Source organism: Cibotium barometz, chromosome 41, assembly GCF_041138505.1.
Source record: "Cibotium barometz isolate CiBa-2024 chromosome 41, ASM4113850v1, whole genome shotgun sequence".
Lineage (NCBI taxonomy): Eukaryota > Viridiplantae > Streptophyta > Polypodiopsida > Cyatheales > Cibotiaceae > Cibotium > Cibotium barometz.
This window is the reverse complement of record NC_141086.1, coordinates 45,263,722-45,290,425: the sequence shown is the minus strand read 5'-3', so window position 1 is coordinate 45,290,425 and position 26,704 is coordinate 45,263,722. Positions and strand designations below refer to the sequence as shown.

The 26,704-nt window shown below is 39.8% G+C and overlaps 1 protein-coding gene across 1 annotated transcript in view; it reads left to right on the top strand.

Annotated features, from left to right (window-relative positions):
- The first annotated feature begins 9,635 nt into the window (after nt 1-9,635).
- Nucleotides 9,636-26,704, top strand: part of LOC147614992 (uncharacterized) — a 30,042-nt gene continuing 12,973 nt past the window's right edge. Inside the window, exons 1-2 of the mRNA XM_086780016.1 lie at nt 9,636-9,702; nt 17,312-17,448. Coding sequence (XP_086636142.1) covers nt 9,636-9,702; nt 17,312-17,448 — 204 coding nt within the window. The remainder of the gene's footprint in view (nt 9,703-17,311; nt 17,449-26,704) is intronic.

The following is a 26,704-nucleotide window of genomic DNA, read 5'->3' as shown; positions in this document are numbered from 1 at the left end:
GACATTTCACTTTGACCAAAATGTCTTTTAGGTTCTTAGCAAAACAAAATGGTTCATTGGAAAAGTGGAAAAAGAGAAAACAACCAACAAAGTATTGTCCTTGAAAGGTCGCATAGGGGATTCTAGAATGTCTCAACAATATTGTGCTTGATTGAAAAAAAGATCACAAAAAGAATAAAAAACATAACAAGCAAGACTCTAACTAGCCATCTCTCTCTCTCTCTCTCTCTCTCTCTCTCTCTTTGGGGATTGGAGTTTTCCCCTAGAGTGCACATCATAGGAGTGGTGCATTGTGACACAAAGATGGGCCCTTAGTCAGTTCTTCTTGAATTTAAAATCACACCGTCATGAAACTACACCACATTTTGACCTCTCCCCCCCCCTAAGATAAAGATGTCAAATGTGAGATTATAACTCATGGAAAGGAAGATAAAAGAATCGGGAGAAGCAAGGATTTTGGCTTATTTATCCACTCTAAACAAGAGGGCAATCCTTTGTTGAAAGAAAATCTTATGGACTCCTCAAGATTATGCAAGCACAATATTAGAAGATGCAACCAAATCATCCATAGATCAAAGAGAGTGAGCTAGGGTTCTAAGGTACTAAGGTTCAAAGCTTGAACCTTGGCCATCCACCTTTACCTACTACATAGGAGATGTTTAAGGAATGAATTAAGGAGACATTGAGGGATGCCACAGTTTTGACCCCTTTCCTCTTTTTGCATGTATTTGGAGCCTATAAATTGGGTAAACATTAGTGGAAAGATATTTTTTGGTTTATCCCTAATCCATGTTGCTTATTGTCATTTGTGTGTATCTCTCTTTTGCTTAATATTTTGCCATGTCCATTCATAATGGTTAATGCTTACTTTCCACCCTAAACAGCTTTCCTACCCTAAAACCAACATGGTATCAAAGCGATGGTATCTAGCCTAGCTGAGGAAGCTCTTAGCTAATCTCTGGTTTTCCCCCCTTCTACCTAGCTCCAAAAAACTTCTCAAGGTGAGCATTTGAAGCCATTGTACTAAAAGTGGACCACATGGGGAGTCTTCCTACACACTAGACGTCATCCACATCAAAACAATGCTCATTAACAACAACAAATTTAACCTCAAATCTCCATAACTCCTGGCAGCGGGTGAAATTTGCAATAGAGCTCAAAATCAATGAGGAGGTAATTGAGGTATGGGATATTCAATTGAGGATATAAAGAAGGTTCCTATCAAGTTTGAAGGCATTTGATCCATCATTAAAGGTGTAAACATCAAACCATTCTCTACACAGTTAACAGAAAGTTAACTCTAATAGGGTGATTAAGGCTAGACCATTGGTGATTCAAATCACACATTAGGGAATTGCTATAGCCTTGTATTACATCATAACTCAAAACCCCCTTGATTTGTGTTGCCATATATATAGGCAGTGATGTGTGTGAACACACTTAGGACCGTCGGGACACTTTTTCCCTCTTTAGGAGGTTTTTTTCCCCGGCTTGTATATACGCCCATCATTCTAGGGCTAACTGATCTTTTGTACATTGACACAATCTAATACTTTTGTGTTGTGTGCATTCTTGCTTCTTCTTCTCCAAGCTTTGTGTGCTTTCCTGCAACCCTAATTCCAACAATTGGTATCAGAGCAGGCATCGGCTCCAAGGGCTACGCCGCCAGTACCCTCTGACTCACGTTCTCCGATTGAGGTGAGTTTTCATGAGCACTTGCAGGTCCCTATACTCTACAAATAAGCCCGAATGGTTTTGCATTCTCAGAATTTGCATCTGAGGTCGTTTCGGGTTCCGTTTTTGCATTTCAAGTTCTGCACAGGTGTTTTCGTCATTTTTTGCAGAAATTTCGACAGTGCAGTTTTCTGCAAAACAGGCATACGTACTCTATTGTGGATCGTACTACATAGCACGAGTTGTTTTCTATTCAGTCTTTGCTTCATTACAGGTAGCTTTTGCATCAGTTTCAATCAGTGGCCCATGGCTGATAACAGCAATGATGTATTTCGCATGTTGTCTGCTGAAGACAAACTGGATGGAGACAGCAACTACCCACTTTAGACATACATGATGTAGCATGTTTTGGTTGCAAAAGGAGTGTGGAACATTGTGCAGGGTATGGATGTACGTCCAGGTTCTGTGGATGTAGGATCTGTTGAGGATGTTGCAGGTTCTAGCAGCTCTACTGTTGCTGCTGTTTTACCCACTGCTGAACAAGCTCGTTGGGATGGTAAAGATGCGCAGGCTCATGCCTTGATTGCACTTTCTGTCAAATGTAACATCACCCCACATATTCGTTCAGCTAAAATAGCAAAACAGGCTTGGGATATTTTATCTGGGTTATATGCAGGTCGTAACGAGGCAAAAATCGCTTACCTGCGTAAAGAGCTAGAATTGAAGATTATGCAAGGAGATGATGACATGAATGTTTTTCTTGCTGAGATTAAAGATCTCAAAGAACAATTGATTTCTACAGGTGAGATTATTCCTGATCATTCTCTTGTGTAGACTGTTCTTGATGTTTTACCTGAGACATATCAGACTTTTGCTTCCACGTGGAGACTTCTTAATGAGGACAGACCTGATGGTGTCAAGTATGAAACTTTAATCAACAAGCTCTTGCAAGAAGCGCAGTCCAGACAAAACAGGGCCAGGCAGCGTGCAGTTGATCAAGCATTTATTGCTGCCCAGCAGCAGAGAAGAAGTGGTAAGGCAGCCCCTTCCACTGTTTCTTCTCCTATTAGTAGGTCTGCAGCTTCTTCTCCTTCCACAGGTAAGCAACAATAAGTCTGAGAAGGCTCTTGATAAAGGCAAGAAAAAGACCAGGTGCAACTATTGTAAGGCAAATGATCATGTCATTAAGAATTTTCCTAAGCTAAAGGCTAAAGAGGCAAAGAAGAAAGAGTCAAATGCAGCCACAATAGCGGATGCTTCTACAAATTCAGATTCTGCAAATGTTGTGCAGGATACAGAATGGGCATTTAGCGTGTATTGCCAGTATGACCCATCTGTACATGATGCATGTTTGGCAGTTTCTGTTGACTCTAATGTATGGTATTTTGATAGTGATACTACAAAGCACATTACCTCGCATCGTGATATGTTCACTTCTCTTGAGGCTGTCCCTAATGGGAATACTGTCACATGTGCCAATAATGCTTCTTACCTAGTGAAGGGCATTGGTAAAATTATGCTTACGGCTACAAATGGCAGCGCTTTCACACTTTTAGATGCTTTGTATGTGCCAGGGATAAAGAAGAATCTATTGTCTGTCTCTGTGCTTGCTAGACTTGGATTTGTAGTTAAATTTGTGGATGACAGATGTACTGTTCATGATTTGACTTCTGGTGATATGATTATTGTATCTAGCACCTTGTTTCGTGGGCTGTATAGGCTCAATTCTTATGACAAGTGTGTGGAAGATTCAGCAAATGCAGTTTCTGATGAAAAGGTAGTTTCAGATGCAAAACTATGGCATGCTCGTTTTGGTCACCTGAACTTTGCTAGTTTGCTACGTTTGCAAAAATTTGATATGGTTGCTTCATTGCCCCCTCTTGAGGCACCATTGAAACATGTTTGTGAAGGCTGTATTTTGTGGGCAAAATGCAGCGTTCTGCATTTCCAAAGGATGGTTTTGTGCGGGCCACTCGCAAATTGGAACTTGTACATAGTGATGTATGTGGACCTATGCAAACTCCGTCATTTGGTAAACACTTGTACTTCGTGACTTTCATTGATGATTACTCAAGGCATGCATGGGTATATCCACTGAAGGCAGTCCGAAGTGTTTTTGTGCTTCAAACAGTTTTTTCTTATGGTTGAAAATGTATCCAATTGTACTGTAGGCACCCTCCGTTCTGATCGAGGGGGGGAGTACATGTCTAAAAGGTTTGATGCATTTCTGGCTAGTCGTGGAATAAAACACCAATGTACAGTGCCGTATACCCCTCAGCAAAATGGTGTTGCTGAGAGGAAAAACAGGTCACTTATGGAGATGGCACGATGTATGGTCAAGAGCCAAGCTTTGCCACATGCGTTTTGGCTTGAGGCTGTCATGTGTGCTGTATATGTACTCAACAGGTGTCCCACTAAGGCCTTGTAGTCTATTACTCCATATGAAGCTTGGCATGGCAGGAAACCTTCTATTGGTCACTTGCGTGTCTTTGGTTGCTTGGCCTATGCTTTAGTGCCTGTGCAACAACGCAGAAAATTGGATGATAAGGCTGTCAAATGCATTTTTGTTGGTTACAGTGCTGAGAGCAAGGGTTACAGATTGTATCATCCACAGTCAAAGCGTATCTTGATTAGTCGAGATGTTGTTTTTGTGGAAGATGCTATGCAGCCTTTGTTATCATGTACCAAAGAGACAGGTGTGAGCTCACGGGATGTATTTGATACATTGTTGCCTCTATTTATAGGTGGGAATTCAAATGTAAGTCCTAATGAGGTAAATATTCAGCCTATGCAGACTTCAAAACGACATCATAGATCAGCCTATTTCTGATGCAGATTTACAGGATGTAATTCATGAGGATAGGGCTGAAAATGAGCAAGCTAGAGGTATGCCTAAATGGCTGGTGCAAACCTTGCGTTATATAAGATTGATGCATCTATGACTAGTCGTACTCGTTCAGGTTTTCAACATGCCTCTTATACATCAGATTGTTATGCTTTGGCTGTGTCTATGACTAGTCGTACTCGTTCAGGTTTTCAACATGCCTCTTATACATCAGATTGTTATGCTTTGGCTGTGTCTAGTATGTGTGAAGAGAAAGAACCTCTTTCATTTGATGAGACACAAAATTCAAAAAATTGGTTGGCTGCAATGCAAAGTGAATATGATGCTATAATGAAGAATGGTACATGGTCTTTGTGTGATTTCCCTATTGGTAAAAAGGCCATTGGATGTAAGTGGGTTTTTAAGTTGAAACGAAGGCCAGATGGCAGTGTTGATCGCTATAAGGCTAGACTTGTTGCAAAGGGTTATGCGGCATTGATTTTGATGAGACCTTTACTCCCACTTGTCGTATGACTACCATTCGTAGCATTTGTGCATTGGCAGCTCATAATGGTTGGAATGTACATCAGCTGGACATAAAGACTACGTTCTTGAATGGAGATTTGCATGAGGAGGTGTATGTATCGCAGCCTCGTGGTTTTGTTCAAAGAGGGCAGGAAAACAAAGTGTGCAGGTTGAAAAAGGCTTTATATGGTTTAAAGCAAGCTCCACGAGCTTGGTATGAAAAGATACATGCATATTTGATTGCACATGGGTTTCAGAATAGTCCAACAGAAAGCACTTTGTACATTAAACGTGTGGATGGTGTACATCTAATCATTGCTCTCTATGTCGATGACATGCTGCTCACAGGACCAAATGAGAGTCATATTGCTGATTTTACGGCTGATTTGAATGTCTCTTTTGAGATGTCAGATTTGGGGCATTTGCATCATTATTTGGGGATACAATTTAAGCAGTGTGATGGAGGTATTGCTTTGTGTCAGACAAAGTATATTGAGACATTGTTGCGGAGATTTGGCCTTGAAGACTGCAAGCCTATTGCTACTCCAATGGAGACAGGTTTGAAGTTGAGTCTTCATGATGCTGGAGATCACTTTGATGTCACACTCTATCAGACAGCTTTTGGTTTCCTCATTTATGTATGCATTACGAGGCCGGACATTCAGTTTGCAGTCTCACAGGTGAGCAGGTTTATGCATAGCCCAGGGTCTCAGCATTGGAAAGCAGTTAAACGCATCTTTCGCTCCTTGAGTGGCACCATACATCTTGGGTTGTTTTATCCCAAGGGGGGATCGTTGCCGCCAGATTTACATGCTTTTTCGGACTCAGATTGGGCTGGTTGCTATGACACAAGTGTCCACAAGTGGTTTTTGTTTCATGCTCGGTAGCTCATGCATATCTTGGTTGAGCAAGAAGCAACCTACTGTGGCCACTTCTAGTTGTGAAGCTGAGTACAGGGTAGCTTTCACAGCTACGGTTGAGTGTGTGTGGCTCAGACGGCTTATGGCTGACTTGGGTGTTGGACAGGAGTCTGCCACCTCTATCTTCACTGATAGTCAGAGCGCATTGGCAGTTGCGAGAAACCCGGTTTTTCATGCTCGCACAAAGCACATTGAGGTGCATTATCACTATGTTAGGGAGAGACTCTCAGCAGGAGAGATCAGCTTGGCCTATGTGCCAACACAGGACAACCTCGCCGATCTTTTCACAAAGGCGCTTCCTCGTGAGAAGTTCGAAGCTTTTCGCAAAGCTTTGGGCTTGCTCCCCTTTGTGGATTGATCTACTTCAGGCATGGCACTCCCCTATACATGAGTGCCAGCTCTCGTTCACACCATCACTCCCACGGGGGATTTATTGCCATATATATAGGCAGTGATGTGTGTGAACACACTTAGGACCGCCGGGGCACTTTTTTCCTCTTTAGGAGGTTTTTTCCCCCGGCTTGTATATACGCCCATCATTCTAGGACTAACTGATCTTTTGTACATCGACACAATCTAATACTTTTGTGTTGTGTGCATTCTTACTTCTTCTTCTCCAAGCTTTGTGTGCTTTCCTGCAACCCTAATTCCAACAATTTGAGTGCTCAATTTGAGCATCCAAATTAGTGTATTTTTTGCATAAAACTCAAGTTAGATTAGTAAAGGATTAATTATGATTAGAGAAATTTTTGGTGTACACAATGCCTTTTTCTTTTAAATCAGATTCTCATAAGAAGGTTAAGACTAAAACCAAGAAGCTTATCATTAAAACTAAAACAAAACCTTATTATTATGCATATGCCAAAGCAATGGGTTTATCTAAGCACACACATGCATCTCTACGGCGAAGAACATTAAGCAAGTTGTTGTACAAGGTAAACACTAACCTTAGGCATACATCCAAGTGTTAAGACCCCCTTATTGCACAATGGCATCTCATTATATGCATTTAATTAAATTTTATGGGAATGGGTTCCACAATTGGCAAATGAATGTCAAGTATCATATCATGAGGGAGAGCTTTTGGAGCATAGTTAAAGGGAAGGAGAAGAAGTCTAGCACTAGGGATGTGGAGCTAGAATGGATCACTAGGGATGATATAGCATTAGCTACGATCATTACATTGGCACTTATAGTTACAATTGTATTCATCACATCTCTGGCCTAGAGACTTCTCTAGAAGCATGGGAAGCACTTGACAAATTGTTTGGGGCAAAGGGAAAAAACTCAAAGATTGGTTTGAAGATTGAATTCTTTGAATGAGTCTTTTGCTACTTACATCCAATCACATGAAGAGTCTTATGACTCAACTCTTGCCATCGAAGCACTAGTGGAAGATGATGTGGTTGTAGTGCTCTTGAAGAGCATGCCTGAGGAGTATGGCAAGCTTGTCTCACTACTCTCAAGAATTAATCGTCTCCAACTTTTGAAGGGATCACCAGCTCCCTCTAAGAAGAATAAAATAAACTCAAACAAAGAGGTGAAGGGGAAGCATTCTACTCCAACAAAAGCTTCAACAAAGGGCCTTCTAAAGACAAAGGTAAAAAGTGCAAGTATTGTGGAAAAAGTAATCATGATAAAAAGGATTGTTACGTTAAAAAGAAATGTAACTATTGTGGCAAGCCTAATCACGTGAAGAGAAGGATTGATTCATTAAGAAGAGGTCATCATTTAGAAAACCTTGCAAAGAAATGAAGAATGAAGAAGTTTCCAAAGATAAGGCTAGCCTATGAATGGGCCTTCTAACAGGATTCCTTGAACCTAAGCCACTTACGTTATATCTCTACTCTTTGTAATACTTCACTACATGAAGTTGGTGAAACCAAAACCAAAAAGAGCTTGGTAAATCCAAACATGTCTAGACTAAGGTGGTGAAACTAGAGCCAAGGAAGAGCTTTATAAATCCACACATATCTATAATTTACTTGAGAGGGAGTATTAGAAGATGCAATTGAATCATCCTCCATGGATCAAAGAGAGTGAGATAAGGTTCAAAGGTACTAAGGTTCAAATCTTGAATCAGGGGCATTGACCTTTATCTACTTCATAGGAGAGGTTTAGGAATGAATCAATGAGAGATTGAGGGATTCCATAGTCATGAACTCTTTACTCTTTTAGCATTTATTTGGAGCCTATAAATTGTGCAAAAATTAATGGAGAAATAATTTTTTGGTTTACCCCTAATATCCATGTTGCTAATCTAGCTTATAGTCATTTTTGTGCATCTCACTTTTGCTTAGTATTCTGCCATGCCCATTCACAATGGTTAATGCTCATTACTTTCCATCCTAAGCTAGCTTTCCTACCCTAAAACTAACACAACAACATAAGGTGAGTGTTGATAGGATTCATTTGTGCGGATTGGGAAGTTTGTTGGTGGACAAAATATTTTGGAGCAATGGGATAACTCAAGATTTAAGGAGATGCATGGGGGTTACAATCAGGCAAAGAATCTAAATAAATATATATATTATTTTCAAGATGGTTTACTTTTTTCAATCCTAAAATTTACATATATATTATTTTCAAGATGGTTTACTTTTTTCAATCCTAAAATTTTACGAGCTTTTGACACAAAATTTAGATAATAAAAAAATCTCTAAAATGGTCCAAACATAGTATTTCAAAGCTCTAGAAGTCTGTCTAAATGCCCTTCATTATGCCTCAAGAAAAAGTGGTCAGCTAAAGCAAAGACACTATGGCTCTGCGAATAATCCCCAAAGATTATGGAAAAATGGATTGCATAGCCAGGATCCTCTCGTGAGAACAAAAAATTCTACCTTTTTGGAGTGGTGTAATCCAACATCATTAAGGTGCTCACGATTACCTAGAAAAACAGATCAAATGCATCAGACCAAGATAGAACTATGGACCTTGTATGGACATACCATGACCGATGCATGTGTAAGGCCGTTAAAGTTTTGTACAAGTAAAGATCAAATTAGGTCCTAATTCAAGGAAATCTGTTTGTTTTGGGTGGATTGGAAAAGTGGTCAAGTGAAGTAAAGATGCTCCAGCTATCAATAATCCTCAAAGATTATGAAAAAATGGATTGCACACTCGTGATCCTCATGAAAAACCAAACATTTTACCTTTTTGGAGTGATGCAATCAGACATCGTTAAGTTGCTCAACCATTACTTAGAAGATAGTCCAATTCCTAGAAAAAGTGGCTTGGAGCCATTTTTCAGCCATCTTGAAAACCATGAAGGCAAGCTCAGATGCATGTGGATGACCCAAATCTACTCCGAATTGGATGAAATTTTGTAAAGGTTATCAACACTTAGGAACACATGTCCATTATTAGGTTCATGTATGCTAAAGGTTTTAGGGTTTTGGGCTGAAACGTGCCCAGTTTTTTGTAGTTTTCACAAAACTCATCCATCTTCAATGCTACCAATGTCGTGGTTAATAACCAAGTAGTTTGATAAGATATCTTTAAAATTATAACCACTTGATTCCAACAACAAAAAATCATCTTTAAAGAGAATATTTATATGCACATGATTCTAAAAAATACATAACCACCAAAACGTTTGAAAAGGAAGTGACATGCATGAATATCCATAGCAACAAATATCCACCAAAATAGCACACCCCATTGCTAAAATATCCAAAATATCCAAAATACCCATGATCAAAGTGAATTTTGCTCCTCCATTGGATCACATGGAAGATCCAAGAGAAGAGTTTGGACAAGGTATTCCTCCTCTTTAATATGCAAAGGCAATGCCTGAGCATTTTATTGCTTAGCCTTCCTACCCCTCAACATGCAGCAAAAAGATCAATAACAACATCCCCAAGCTCCATGAACGAACTAAGCATCCATCTGCACCCAAGACAATAAATAGTTCAGTTATAAGTCCATGATTAGAAACCTAAAAAAGGTCCTACCATAGTATAGGGTACCTATGAAAGTTCTCAATTCTCTCAGCACCTCCTTGTACGTGAGATCTAGGTACTATTGTGTGCTTTGTGGATTTGTGAGAGCAGAGCAGTTCACTCCATCAAGATACTCTTTTCGTGTGGAAAGAGAGACTTATCCATTACCTCTCATGCCTCCTAATCCATCATTGGGAGCTCACATATCCCTCGCCAAAAGACACCCACGATTAAGTCATTCACCTATGTGATAATGTTAACATGTGTGGAAGGTTCTGAATGCAATGTACTCACAAGAAATGTTGACATTTTACCTGCACTCCATTGTCACTCACATAACCTACATCAATTAGTAGTGTTATGTGCAGTAAAGCTTAAATGCATGCTTTTTTTTAGCATGGGCATGGACCAAGGAAAAATGATCCCCCAAGTTTCAACCCTCATTGGGGCTGTGAAGGAAGTAGCCAAAAGTACCACTGGTAAAGATAGATTATGGGAGAAGTGATTCCAATGTGGATATTCAGGTGAATCTAACATCTCCGCACCCAAATTTGTGGGGAAGCTAAACGGCCACCGTAATGCATGGACTCCGACTGTGTGATAAATCTTTTGAACTTACCTTGCGAAGAAATTCGATAATCCTAGAGCAAGTATTTTATGTAAGATTTAAAAAAATTAATTGTGAAAATAAAGAAAATTGGGATAAATGATTACAACTTACAAGTCAGATTTGTCAAACAAGGACGCTTCTTCATCAACCAACACTGTGTTTTATGAAGAATACATATAATGTCTCTAGGTAAAAACAAGGTTATGAATGCAAGGTAATATATGTGTTTGTCTCACAACTTACTTGCATACATGTTATCTTTGATAGGATGTCTCTTTCTAAGTCACATTCAACTTCCACACACTTCCCTTTCCAATTGGGTAGTCACACCACCATGGGCACACATTCAACTCCCACATATTTATTTCCCTTTCTTGAAAGCACAAGGGGTACATGCTTCCCTAGCTACCTATTTCCTTAGAAGAACGAGTCTAAATTGGCATCCTTAGCAAAACCATTGACACACCTCGCCATCAAGAAAACTCTTCATTTTATCCCAAAGTTCTGGAAAGGCATCATCGAGGTGTAACTTCCTTTATTCTTTGAACCAACTCTCAAATCCAATGGGCAGAATCAGCCGTTTCTTACATAGATTCTCTATGACTCTCTTTCCCACAATAGCTCTCCTTCTTCATATACAACTATAACCTCTTTGTATCTTTAAACTTAGCCACTGCATTAGGGACCTTGGGGTTTCTTGTTATCATTGCATGTAAGATTTCTTTCTTCCTGATGTTATGGAGAATTAAGATTTCTTTCTTCCTGATGTTATGGAGAATTAAGTAAAAATATGACCATTTACCTCTCCGCAATCAAGTGAAGTCTAGTCAATATTATATAATAATTAAAAGAATCCATCTCAATTCATTGGGTTTTCAATGCGAACCATATTATATGCCTGATCACGAAATTGTGACTCGACGATTTTCATGGACTTTGTGTACTACCTCTGGTATACTCCTCAAGAGAGGAGGCCTCCAGAGTACCAATTCCCTTTTATATTGCAGTGGTGAAGTCATCCTACAAGAAATCACCCAATGACATTCATATTCTCACATATTTAAAAAATCCAAACCAATACCTTTTCTTTCAACTTACTTTCCATACAAGTTGAGCCAACACACTCGCGTGAGTGGTGTACCAAGTGTTTCTAATTGTCCTCTTTAGAGCCATCTCCACCTCCACTCATTTCTTCTCATCATCACTCAAGTTTTCAAGTAAGGATGTCTTGTCTACTACCCCAAAATTTTGAAATAGAAAAATCTTATGAGTGAGAATTGGGGGCCAAGTTAGTACGAGTGACCCTATGATCCACAAAATTAACACAAGATGAGACAATTATGAAGAACCTACTCCAAAGAGCTATGTATCTTACTCATTTGTTGCTTACAAAATAAGAAGAAAATCCACTTCTATACGCATGTCCACCTTAATGAATGCACATTTGACCCTTATTTGTTGAGATATGTAAAGCTCATAGGCTGTACAAAAGCATATCCACATGTTACAAACCAATGCTAACCATACAACCTCTAGAGGTTACTTTATAAAACATACCTTCTGAAAACCATGTCGTAAGCCTATTGTTGCTATCCCAAACCATGGATTTTTTTTCCCTTGAAATCAGAGCACTCTTCATTCAATTCATCCTCAAACTATGCATTCACCAAATTCCACGTGGTCCCCACTCTTACAAATCCACATCAGCGACATTCAAGCATTCCTTATCTGGCTTGTGCATGGAGACAAAGAAAGGATTTTCAAGCTAAGAGTGGTACAGTTTTGTTGGGAGGTTATTCCTCTTGCTCACCTAAAAACACTTCAGTCCTCGTCAGAATTAGTGGAGGTTTGATATGTGTCAAGTATAGATGTTTATGAGCACATGTAAGCTAGTACACTTATGAGAGTTCCCTAGGGGCATCTTTTCATCAGGTGTGAAAAGCAAAAAGCTTCCCGAGCCATATTTTTATCACTATGTCTAGTCAAACTGAACACTTCAATGGTTCAAGATGACCCACTAGTATCTTGTAGCCGTGCTATTCAATTGTGCCCAATGTAATGAGGGGGGATTTTTTTTTTTGCGAGCTTTGGACTATGAGCTTTTTTGACAATTTTGTGAGCATTTATTGCACTCAAGAAAGAATCTATTATTATTATGAGATAAATGGAAGCTAATATATCATGTTTGCAACAAATACAACAACAATGAAAGACTCTCAAAGGTATAATTTATCAAAAAGAGAAACCTTTTAGATTTTCTAACATGAATATGGCCATCAAGTTGAGACATAGATTAAGTCCCTTTTTCATTTAACATATCAAAAGGAGTATCTAACATATGCACTTTTATCTCCTCTTTGGTGATGCTTGTGCCCTCCTCTACAATCCAAATGCTTGGAATCTCAATAACATGCATGATGTTGTGATCAGGATTCCAAGTGTGTGTGACATCATCATTGCAAAAGTACATTATCTGAGCTTTTTGCCCTCTTGGACCTGGATGTCTTTTCTAAGAGTAGAAACAAGGAGCCACTACACCTTTTGTTGAACTTTGGATGTAACGATTACACTTTACCTTACCTTCTACCCAACCCAGACATTTTAATTTAGAGTTCATTGGAGTCCTACATATAGCCCAAAAAGTTTTGTGCACAGGTTTTTCAACTATGCCCAATGAGGCATCTTTATTTGATTGTTGCTGTGGAACTGTTCCATGGGTCTGTTCTCCTCCTGTAGTAGCTCCAAAGTTAAAGCTCATCTTCCTTGGCCAAACCCTTTGCTTTCTATCCCTATTCTCCATCACATAATTAGGTCGTTGCGAGCTATTCTTCTCTATCCCAACATTGTCAGTAGATGATCGTCTCTTTCTTTGAACTGTCTCTCTATCTCCATGAATCTTTGGTGTGTCTTCATACATTGGACTCCCTGCAACAACAGCATTGTTTGACCAATACAGCTCACCGTGGGGTTGGTGTACTCCTAGCAGTTGCTCTAGTTATCAAGGCCTCTAAACTAGGACCATCTCCTACATGCTTTTCATTCATATAAGCATATTGTTTTGCACTTTGCAATAAAGCATTTGCCATATGAGATACAGATGCATCATATAAGGGGATCTTTTGCTTGTTTCCCTCTCCAGTTAACCAGCTTCCATGCATACTCTCAGCTAGATTTGTTCTTGGAGTGTGTGCCTCTTCTAGTGGGCTTTTTTGCACCTGAACAAAATAGTATTTAAGAAAATACATGTAAATACATAAAAATGAATTTACATCCAATGAAAATCAAGAAGATTCTACCCAATGAAAATCATGAAGGATTTATCATAGACATGAGATTCCCCAGTGGGGTATCCTCACACCCCACCAACATAGCCAACTATCCAATACCAACATTATTAATATAATTTATGTTATAGATTATATAAAAGAACATAGTGTATAATAGTACTGTAATTGTGTATAATAATAACATTATGAATATTTTTAATTATATAATCAAGATTATATTATTAATATTTATGTTTTATATTATATTATCAAGATTTATGTTATATATTAAAATAATATAATATATAACAATATATAATATTAAAATAATATAATATATAACAATATATAATATTAAAATAATTTATTATTATTGGGGGTAGCTACTAATTATATCATTATTAATATAATTTATGTTATAGATTATATAAAAGAACATAGTGTATAATTATAATATTATAGTGTATAATAATAATATTATAGTGTTTAATAATAATATTATGAATATTATTAATTATATAATCAAGATTATATTATTAGCATTTATGTTTTATATTAGAGTATCAAATTTATGAGGCTTGGAACTTTACTCAAGGCTATCCAGATTGCCTCGTACGGATTTAGCTCAAAAAACTAGCCACCATAGCCCTTCTAGATGTAATAAATGCTTGTATATGTCCATTGAAAAAAGATTCTCAAAAGGCCTTCTCTCATGTCTAGCTTAGAACTTTGTGGATTTTCAAGCTAAGAGTGGTACAATTTTGTTGGGAGGTTATTCCTCTTGCTCACCTAAAAACACTGTAGTCGTCAGAATTAGTGGAGGTTTGATATGTGTCAAGTATAGATGTTTATGAGCACATGTAAGCAAGTACACTTATGAGAGCTCCCTAGGGGCATCTTTTCATCAGGTGTGTGGAAAGCAAAAACCTTCCTGAGCCATATTTTTATCACTATGTCTAGTCAAACTCGACACTTCAATGGTTCAAGATGACCCACTGGTATCTTGTAGCCGTGCTATTCAATTGTGCCCACCACCAATGGTATGAGGGGGGATTTTTTTTTTTTGCGAGCTTTGGACCGTGAGCTTTTCTGACAATTTTGTGAGCGTTTATTGCACTCAAGAAAGAATTTATTATTATGAGATAAATGGAAGCTTATATATCATGTTTGCAACAAATACAACAACAATGAAGGACTCTCAAAGGTATACTTTATCAAAAAGAGAAACCTTTTAGTTTTTTTAACATGAATATGGCCATCAAGTTGAGACATAGATTAAGTCCCTTTTTCATTTAACTTATCAAAATGAGTATCGAACATCACCATGTCTTTGCTTAAGTGTGTAAAAATGATAAACTATAAGGTAACCTAACTCTCTTGGAGTTGCTTTATAGGAAATAGTAGCCAGCACTTCTTTCACATATGTACATGACAATCATCAAAATGTAGACAATTGTTTCCAAAAAGTAGTCTTTTAAAGCATCCCCATCTTTGTATTCCACCCTCAAGGATGGTTCCTTCTTGAGCTTAGAACTCTTGCAAGATCTCTGCTAGAAATGTTTTGCTTGATGCACAAATATATGTTGATTCTCATCAAGGCCCAAGACAACCAAGAATATTAAATAGATGTGCTTGCAAGCTAGATATGACTTATTCCCTATTTCTCTCTTTTGAAATCAGGGCATGTGCAAGAAGGTTGGTCTTTGACATACAAATCATATTGCAGACCATCCATGTCAGAGCTTGTTGATATTACATGAAAGATACTCTTCTTCAATGGGACTATAATTGTCTCTCCCTTTAAGATAAATGGTTCTAATTGAGTTTTGCCAATCATTCTTACTTGCATCCCTAGATATTGTAGATCTTCATCTAGACCTTCATTTCCCTATGGTGGCATCTCTTGGTTCCTCTTGCATAGTTGTACCTGCATCCTTAAATTTTGCATGCATAGTTGGACATTCCTCTCTTGGTTGTGTTGTGGAGGTGCCCTCAACTTCTGCTTGCATACTTGATTTTCCAGATTGTTTATTTTGTTCTTGTGTTTGTAGCCTAAACCCTGCTTGCATATGCACTTTTATCTCCTCTTTGGTGATGCTTGTGCCCTCCTCTACAATCTGAATGCTTGGAATCTCAATAACATGCATGATGTTGTGATGATCAGGATTCCAAGTGTGGTGACATCATCATTGCAATAGTATATCATTTGAGCTTTCTGCCCTCTTGGACCTGGATGTCTTCTCTTAGAGTAGAAACAAGGAGTAACTACACCTTTTGTTGAACTTTGGATGTAATGATTACACTTTACCTTACCTTACACCTAACCGAGACATTTTAATTTAGAGTTCATTGGAGTCCTATGTATAGCCCAAAAAGTTTTATGCACAGGTTTTTCAACTATACCCAATGAGGCATCTCTATTTGATTGTTTTGCTGTGGAACTGTTCCATGGGTCTGTTGTTCTTTTGTAGCTCCAAAGTTAAAGCTCATCTTCCTTGGCCAAACCCTTTGCTTTCTATCCCTATTCTCCATCACATAATTAGGTTGCTGCGAGCTATTCTTCTCTATCCCAACATTGTCAGTAGATGATCGTCTCTTTATTTGAGCTGTCTCTCTATCTCCATGAATCTTTGGTGTGTCTTCATACATTGGACTCCCTGCAAACAACAGCATTGTGACCAATACGGCTCACCTGTGTGGTGGGGTTGGTGTACTCCTAGCAGTTGCTCTAGTTATCAAGGCCTCTAAACTAGGACCATCTCCTACATGCTTTCCATTCATATAAGCATATTGTTTTGCACTTTGCAATAAAGCATTTGCCATATCAGATACAGATGCATCATATAAGGGGATCCTTTACTTGTTTCCCTCTCCAAAACTAGCTTCCATGCATACTCTCATGTGCCTCTTCTAGTGGGCTTTTTTGCCACCTGAACAAAATAGTATTTAAGAAAATACATGTAAATACAAAAAAATGAATTTACATCCAATGAAAATCAAGAAGATTCTACCCAATGAAAATCATCAAAGATTTATCATAGACATGAGATTCCCCAGTGGGGTATCCTCACACCCCACCAACATAGCTAACTATCCAGTAGTACCAACATTATTAATATAATTTATGTTATAGATTATATAAAAGAACATAGTGTATAATAGTAATGTAATTGTGTATAATAATAACATTATGAATATTATTAATTATATAATCAAGATTATATTATTAAGATTTATGTTTTATATTATATTATCAAGATTTATATTACATATTAAAATAAAATAATATATAACAATATATAATATTAAAATAATTTATTATTATTGGGAGTAGCTACTAATTATATCATTATTAATATAATTTAAGTTATAGATTATATAAAAGAACAGTGTAAAATAATAATATTATAGTGTATAATAATAACATTATGAATATTATTAATTATGTAATCAAAATTATATTATTAGCATTTATGTTTTATATTATAGTATCAAGATTATAGCAATATATAATAGCAATATATAATATTAAAATAATTTATTATTATCAGGTACCGCTCCTACCTTATCGCTTTTCTCATCGGATTTGGAGGACAGGCGCGAACGCAAGAGGCGACCCAAAATAGAGGCGGTGGCGAGGAGGCAGAGGTGGAGGAGGCACAACAGGCTTGCTCGGAGGACACAACAGGCAGGCTCTCTCTCTCTCTCTCTCTCTCTCTCTCTCACACACACACACACACACAGGGCCCCTTCGATCCCCTACACCATCTGTGCGAGTGGAGGCGCTCAGAAGCAGGGCTCATGGGATTCTTGGGGTTGACATGCACGAAATAGGGGTCCTTTGAGCCCCTCCACCATCTGCGCTAGCACACATGATGTACGGGGTTCGAAGGGCCCCTTTTTTTTGCCAAATTTCCTTTATTAATGCCTGTGGTCTTTCTCGTCTTTGGCTGCTGCCTATACATCTGCATCAACTGGTTCCATCTCCATTTTGATGAAGCGTTCTCCTCCTTGCGAATTGGAAAGTATTAAGTCTTTCACTCGGTTTCACGGCCTGTTGCCACCATGCGCCTTCCATTACTGCCATGGTTACAAACAAGGTGGCCACCATGCCTGAAGAAGAAGCGAACTGCTTCCCTTCCTCACTTATGCCGCCCAACCATGTGGAGAACATGGTGCCCTTCCAAGCTTAGTATGTTATGCGGCAGTTATGGCATGGCGACCTCCCCTTCAAACCTATACATGTAGGCATAAGGAGGCATGGTGACTTAATGCAGTTCTCATAAGTGGTAGCCTTCTTGCATGGCACCTTTTTCCTTGTGTACATGGTGGCCTCTCTTGTCAAGCAAGCAGCCTAAACAGACAGAGCATCACGATGGCTACATGGAGATAATGGCAATTGGTGTGTACATAGCATGGCATCTCTTGATGAGTCTTACTGAAGAACTAGCATGGTGGAGATAAGCATAGGATGTGGATATATATAGCATATATATGACAAGAAATATCCTGTATGTAGTTTGAGGCAGCAAGTATCGCAACTAGAACAAATGTTGACCTCCTTCTAGTAGAACATGGCAACCCTTATACCTTTACATGGAGCCATTTTGCTCTATATATTTCATGATTTGAAGACTATAAATGGGGAGAATCAAGCTATGTATAATCAGTTCTCAAATGTGTTAGAGTGCACTAGAGGTAGACTTCCAAGTGGCATACTGCCACCTGAGAGGACCCTTCTCTAGGCAATGGACTTGAGCCACTCAATCCGGTGTCATGTGCATAGTGTGTATCTACCGTCGTGTGCTACACGCACACAAGACTAGCTTTGAGGTTTGGGGAAGCTTGGAGCCAGGCAGGTTGATTGACGAGCTGAGTTAGGGAAAGACTAACGGGCGGGCATCCAAGTATGGACGGGCAGGCGTCCAAGTGTGGATGTCCGATCTGGCTAAGAGCTTATAAAAGGGTGGCCAAGGTTAGTTATTGGGGTGTAGAGAGTCTTGCGAGTTTGTGAGAGCTCTTGGAGCCTGGATCTAGTACACACGTGCACCTGCTTTATGCAGTCGAGACCGGCAGCAATCTCGAGGCCCGCGAGGGTAGCTTCGTGGTGGCGGTATGGGACGTCGCGAGGTGGAGATCGGTCGGTACGTCAACCTAGTTAGCTCAGCGCGTGGCTCGGTGGGGACAGCCAAGACTGTGGGCTTGTCCCACGGCTGTCATGGTTGGGAGGTGAGTCAGGCATGCATCCACTTGTTTGTTTGTTTGTTTGCAGGATTCGAGTCTCGTATATCAGGAACGATCACGAGGAGATTCAGTGGGGATTTGATAGTGGTATCAGAGCCTGCCTCGTGAACGAGGAAGTCGGTAGGTAGAGAAGATGAGGTCGAAGAAAGGTATGTGTTTAAAAAAGCTTGTTGTTTTTCTGTGCATACTGTTGTTTTCAGATTCAGTATGTGTTTTTTTTAATCAAAGAAACCCATGTTGATGGAGATGGTAGTCCAAGTAGGGTCGGTTTGCTTTGCAAAGAAGAATGATGATGTTTGTATAGTCGCACGAACTGCAGAGAGAAAACAGAAAAAAAAAGCATGTTCGTTGCTTTTGGTTGAACGCGAACGAGAGAGAGAGAGAGAGAGAGAACGAGAGGCGGCTGTGGCATGCTGGTCGAATCGGGCAAGGCTGGCAGTCGGCCAGGTGTACGAAGGCGGCCCTGCTGGCGGGTGCTTACTAGGGCTATGTAGGCAGGCGTCTAGGCTTGCGTAGCTAGGCGGCCATACGCCTGGGCTTATGCAGCTAGGAGGTCAGGTCTATGTGCAGTCGCGGGAAAGCATGGACGCAAGCCAACGCAGGTCGCTCTGGCCGCCTGAGCATAGGCGGCACCGGCAGGACCGCGAGGTTGCAGCGTGGTGGCGCGACAGGTGAGGTGGCCGATGGCAGGAAAAGCACGCGCTTCTAGTTCGGTGGGTGACGCCACAACGGCTCTAAATCCAGGAGGGATGAGAAAAAAAAAAGAAAGCCTTCATCGATTTGAGGTAAAGTTTAAAAACCCTCCCTCCAAGATTAAAGGTGTTGTATTTTTTTAAGAAAATAGAATATATATATATATATATATATATATATATATATATATATATATATATATATATAAACACAAAATCAAAAGCTAAAGATAGCTTTTGGAGAAACCTTTATAAATCCCTCAAGTGGGCTTCTTGCCACACATCTCTTAAGTTTTCAAGCTCTCAAGCTCTCAAGTTCTCTTGCACTTCTATTGTGCAAAGATCGAATTTTCTTTCCACTTGCCCTCTTCTCGATGTCGACCCAAGAATCGGAGTTGGAGCCCCTTATCGAACGCGACGGCTTGTCGGCTACTACGGAAGATACGGATGTCGATCTTTTTGATGATTATGTATCAAAATCAGATTTCCAAGAGTTCAAAGTAGCTCTCGAAGCTTCTTCGTCTCGAAACGTCAGGCATAATTCGCAGCTCAGATGCAAGCTTTGCAAAACTCCATCGCTCTCTTGACCACCACCCTCTCTCTACTCTATCGGGTATGGATACCTTGGCCTCTGCTTTAGGTCCCAACATTACTTCGAAATCGTTCGAGGGTAAGCAAAAGCAGCGCACCAAGGAGATCGTGGACACTTGGCTACATAAGTGACAAGTTCACTTTCAGTTTCATCCATATGATGATGGAAAAAAGATCCAGTTAGCAGCAGGTTTTTCCTCTCAAGCAAAGCTTTGCTTTGGTGGAAGGAACTCAACCCTAAGCCAACAACTTAGGCACAATTCGAAGACGTCTTCAAGAAGGATTTCCTCAAGAAAGAGGATGATTATGATGTTATTGTCGGGTTTTCAGCTTTGACCATGACCTCGCAGCACCTCACTTATGAGGTCTACCTCCAGAAGTTTAGGGACTTGCAGCAGATGAAGGCTACAAACATGGATCCCACTACTCTTTTGGGATTCTTCGTAACTGGTTTATCAGACTCATATCGTTTACAAGTTAAAAATAACAACTGCAAAACATTGGACGAAGTCATTCATTCAGCTCGTATCTATGATAATACATTGGACGAAGCCATTCTTCCAAGTCTAAACCCATTACTGAGCAGGGGAATAAGCATAAAAGAAAGTTCTCCGCACCTATGGCTAACACGACTGAAGAAAAGTCTTCGGACCAACCTTTGGACCAACCTTCAAAGAATTCTAGTTCGATACCAGGCAAAGAAGAAACGGCTCCTTAGGGCTTTAAAGCTCAAGAAAGAAGGACGCTGTTTTATCTACGAAGAAAAAGGACACATGTGGAACAAGTGTCCGAAGCAAAAGGGTGTAAAGACCAACGTAGGACCTAAGTCAAAGGCAGCTAACTAGTTGTCTTTGATAGGTACGTCAATTACTATACTTTCTCACCCTAGTACATGTTCTGATTGTCTGTTCAACTCTAAAGTATTTGGCTTGCATGATCTTCTCTGAGTTTATGGAGAAGTGAATGGTCATAAAATTCACGTTCTTCGAGACCGTAGCAGCTCACACAATTTTGTTAACTACAAACTTGTGCATAAATTAAGTCTTGATACGACACCCAACGATCATACATATGAGGTACACCTATCTGTTGGAAGACAAGTATGAGATCGAAAGGTGGAGATGCTTCTAATCCAGATTCAAGACTACAGCAAAGATACTCTGGAATGCTATGTTATGCACCTAGAAAATGTAGACTTGTTATTAGGGATTGAGTGGTTTAAGACTCTTCAAGTCCAGATAGATTGGTCTCGTCATATTTTTTCTTTTCAGCATAGGGACATCTAGTATAGTATTTTAGGTGATTATATTCATCTCTTTCAGGGACCTCTTGTAAATACAGTTGATTTTGGAAACATAATGGATTCTTCTTTGTATACCGCTTTCCATTGTGTATTGATTTGACTTTCTTCCTTTCTCATCCCTTCCTTGGATGTAAATGAATTAAGTGTATTTGAAAGCAAAGAATTACAGAAGATACTTGATTCGTTTCAAGACGTATTTTCTAAGGAACTGCCATCCGGGTTCACCACCCGAACGGGCAGTAGATCATCGTATTGACTTGATTCCTGGTGCTCATCCTGTCAGTATTCCACCTTACAAGATGAGCCAAGCTGAGAAAGATGAGTTGGCTAAACAACTCCAAGATTATTTGAGGATGGACCAGATCCGTCCAAGTAAATCACCTTGGGGTGCACCTGTGTTTCTTAGGAGAAAGAAGGACAATACCTGGAGAATGTGTATAGATTACAAGAGATTGAACAAGCTGACCATTAAGAAACGTTATCCTCTCCCTAGATCAGATGACCTGATTGACCGGTTAGCAAGAGTAAAATATTTCACGAAGATCGATTTACGTACTGGCTATCACCAGATACGTATTCATGAAAGGCATGTCGAAAGAATCGCCTTTTGGACTAGGTATGGCCATTACAAGTTTCTCGTATTACCTTTTGGGTTAACCAATGCTTCAGCCACTTTCCAGCAGATGATGAACGATCTTTTTCGTGAACATTTAGGAAAATTTATGGTGGTATTCTTGGATGATATTTTGATATATAGTCGTACTCTTGAGGATATGCTAGACATCTCACGATTGTCTTATCTATTTTAAGATAGAATCGATTATATGCTAAGTTAAGTAAATGTGAGTTTTTTATGACAGACATCATTTACTTGGAACACAAGATCACTAGAGATGGATTGAGCATTGACTATGACCGAGTTCAGAAGGTTCTTGACTGGCCTATACCGTGAACAGTGAAACAACTTTGTTCTTTTCTCGATTTTATTGTTTTTCTTCGAAAATCTGTACGAGAGTACTCTCAGCTCACACTACCGATGACCGACTTATTGAAAGGTCGTGGACGTAAGTCAAATCAACCTATCACTTGGAATAATGATTTGGATATGGCTTTTAGACTTTTGAAAGATCAAGTCAAGGAAGCACCTATCTTAGCATTACCCTAGTCGGCCTTATGTTCTTGAAACTGATGCAAGTGACTTATTGAAAGGTCGTGGATGTAAGTCAAATCAGCCTATCACTTGGAATAACGATTTGGATATGGCCTTCAGACTTTTGAAAGATAAAGGCAAGGAAGCACATATCTTAGCATTACACGGCCTTATGTTCTTGAAACTAATGCCAGTGACTATGCTATCGGGGCTGCTTTATTTTAAGATGGTAGACCGGTTGCTTTTGAAAGTAAAAAGCTAGACGACACTCAATCTCATTGGCCAACCCTTGAGAAAGAGCTTTATGCTGTCATTCATGCTCTCAAGGTTTGGAGACATTATTTATATGGCTCCAAGTTTGTGGTATTGATTGATCATCAGTTAATCTAGTATGTGTGTGATGTGGATGATTTGAGAGGAAGGAAAGCTCGTTGGGCTGTTAATGTAAGATTTTGATTTTGAGATCCGTTATCAGAAAGGGTCCATGAATAGTGTTGCAGATGCGCTTAGTCGAATTAGAGAGGTGAATTCTTTGTCGTTCACCGAGATTTCTACTGACTTATTTCACCAGGGCTGATGTCACCAATTGGTCGACCATTTGGTCCATCTCCAGATTTGTGTCTCGTTCACTTGAGGCCAGGCCAGTGTCTCATGTGAAGAGGCCAGTATTCTTGCTTGACATGGATAGGAGCCAGACTGGTGCCACCTGTGTGTTAGCAGGATGGTGTCGTATGACCAGGATTTATGTTTTACGTCGTGTCATTTTTGTGCCGACAGATATTTTGTACTTGTTCCATGAATGGGAGATATGTCCATGATACTATTTGCACATGTACTCATGTTTTGCATGTTTGAAACTGTTTTCGCATGACTTGTATTTTTGTATTTGTCCGTTTGTCGTGTCACTTACTGAGCGGGGATGCCTGCCAGTGAGTCGTGAAGTTTGCTCTGTCTTTTGATGAGTTTTGTTGCATGTGAATAGGTGGTAAGTGTATTGCACATATTGGTTTAATAGTTTATTCTTTAACCTTTCATTTTATAAGGTTATATATTCACATTCACTTAAAAGTGGGCACCCACTTAGGGGCCAAGGTGGGGAGCCACACTTCACTTGTGTGTGTGTGAGGGTGGGTGCATGGTCACCTACCCATACCACGCTTCAGCTCCTATCAGGCTCTGCAGCCAGGCGCCTCTATTTCAGACGGCTGGTGGCTACGCTGGTTATTCAGTGGGCTGTCCGCTACCACAGGCGGCTGTGCGTGCCCCTCCAGTAGACAAGCAGTCAAACAGGCTGTGCTGCCTATCACAGCACAGGCGACTGTGCGTGTGCCTCCAGACAGGCAGCCAAACAAGCTGTGCTGCCTACCATAGCAGCCGACTGTGTATCCACCAGGAGCAAGCTGCGCTCTAGCTCCAGCAGCAGGCGGCTATCGACTGTGCGCTTCATCTCCTTGCAGGCGGCGTCTTTTCAGAGTGGCGGCTATTACTCCTCTTCCTTTCTGACAAGAAGATGGCTGTGTCTTGCACAGCGGGTGGATGTTTCCCTTTGTAGGTGGTTGTGCCTCCTTTCCATAGGCGGCATCTCCCTTCTTCAAGTGGCTACATCTTCAACACAGGCAACTCTTCCTCCTCCTTTTCGACAAGCTGCTGTGTCTTGGTGTCCTCCACTCATAGCTGCACACAAACAGACACACCCGGGTATTGGTTTTTCCATCTACAAGTAAGTGTATTTTCAGATTTAAGTAAAGTACTTTGTGATAAATCTGATAAGGAATTCTGACTAACACCCGTTCGGTGCCGGATAGTCCAAGCTCTTGGAGAACCACGGTCCACCAAAGGTGCTGAGATCGGAAGAACCAGGCGTTAGTACGGGAGCTCCTGTTTGTGCATGGTCCTGGAACACCAGTTGAGCACTCTCCGCGGAGTCCAGTGAAGGCACAGGACCGTAGAGACTGGACCTCTCAAGTGGTCGCTCTACTTCAAACATCGACCTCGAACTTCTTGTTTGGTACTGTATTCATTTGTACATGGATATCATCTGGTTCTTGGAACCCATGGAGCATTGTATTTGTTAAATACTCCCAATAATATATTATATATTGAGGGGGGGTCGGTCCGTTCCGGCCCTAGTGCTGGTGTCCATCTATCTCATTCCATTTTATTTTAATTTCAAGTTGTTATTAAGTTGTCCATTTCAAATTGTGATATTAAGTTGTGCTATTACGCGTGTGGATGTTGTTGAAATATACAAGTGAATAGGGTGTGTGCGAGAACAAGCCCTTGGTTAGAGGTTGTAAAAGAGAATCTGTAAATGTGAGAGAACCTATGAAAAGGTGAGAAGAATCTACCGGGAGAGAATAAAGGGTAGCATGAGAAGATTTAGGAAGTGTGGAGATATTCTAGGAGAGGTGTGGAGATATTCTGGGAGAGGTGGAGAGAATCAAGCAAAAGAGGTGGAGTGAATCAAGGAGAAATCAGTGGGATTAGATGCTTGGATGTAAACTCTATAAATTGAGACATTGGCCTAATGAGAATTTGCTGGTTTTTGATTATCCATGTCTACATTAAGTTATTTGTTAATTACTCACTAATCACATCTTAATTATTGCTAATCACTTTGTTAATGATGTTGATTCTAGTATTTGATCCACCACATAGTTCATCACATTGTTGTAATTTTAACATGGTATCAGAGCCAAGCTTAGAATCCATCAATTTGTGAGTCCATTATCTTGTTAATCATTTTGCTAATTAGGATTAATAGAAAATTAATATTTTCACCTCTTTTTCAACTAGTCTCTGCACCCCCAGCCAGTGTGAAGGAGCTCCCTCTCCTTGCACACTCAAACATTGCCCAAGCTCTTTTAGGTACTCATAGTAGACTCAAGGGGCTACACACACTCAAACATTGCCCAAGCTCTTTTAGGTACTTATAGTAGACTCAAGGGGCTACACACAGCTCAAGGGAATTGAACCAATTCAGTGCAGAACGTCGGCGGCGGGCAGCCCGATTTACAAGTGCCGTTTTTCAAAAGAAAATTTGAGATTTCTTCTTGCTCAGTTGCAATGGCTCTAATTCCTCTTAGTCCCAAGTGTTTTCAAGCATTCTCTACAAGCTGGTGAAGTTAGAATTCAATTTGCTCAAGTCTACAGTGAGATCCAAGCTCTTCATCAAATCTGCAGGTGACTTTGGTAAAATAGAGATTAAGCATTTAATGTTTGGTCAAATCTTGTGTTTCTTGGCTTAATCTTCTACTAGACTAATTGCTATTGATGGCCTTGAAAGGATTTGAGCTCATTTGAAGTCTAAGGTCCCAGATCTGGACTCCCCGTATACTTTGTTTTTTGCACACAAAACAAAAGATTAATTTGCTAATCAATGATTAATCAATACTAATCACTATATTTTGGTGCAATTGAGGGTTCAAGTTAACCATTAGGTATCTGATACAGATCCCTATAACTTCAGATTGCAATTCGGAGATGGTTTGATACTCCAATCATTCCGTACAAATTGGTTACTCTTGATTTAATGTAATTTTTGGTAAAATTATGCTGATAAATTTGTGATAATCATCATTTTACATTTAACCCTTGGTTAATGCCTGCAAATCACACTCAAATTTAAGATTATTCACAGCTAGAGTTGCATTTGAAATGTCCATAAGAATGAATGCTATATGCATTATGTATTGGGCACATTACATCAGTGTAAAAATGGGATCAGACACTACCCTTGTCCAGAATAAGGCAAGAGGTAAGACCTCCCACATAGATTTGGGTTTGCATTGCATAATGATACAAGATAAACATTAAAAGCCCAAAAGAACTATCAACAAAACATTTAAACATGTTGCTCACATGGAGCAAGAAGAACTGACGGACAAGCTCATGGCCCCAGCCATGAAAGAAGAAGAACATCTCTTTCCAAGAGGAAGATCCACACCAAGAAGAAGATCTAGAG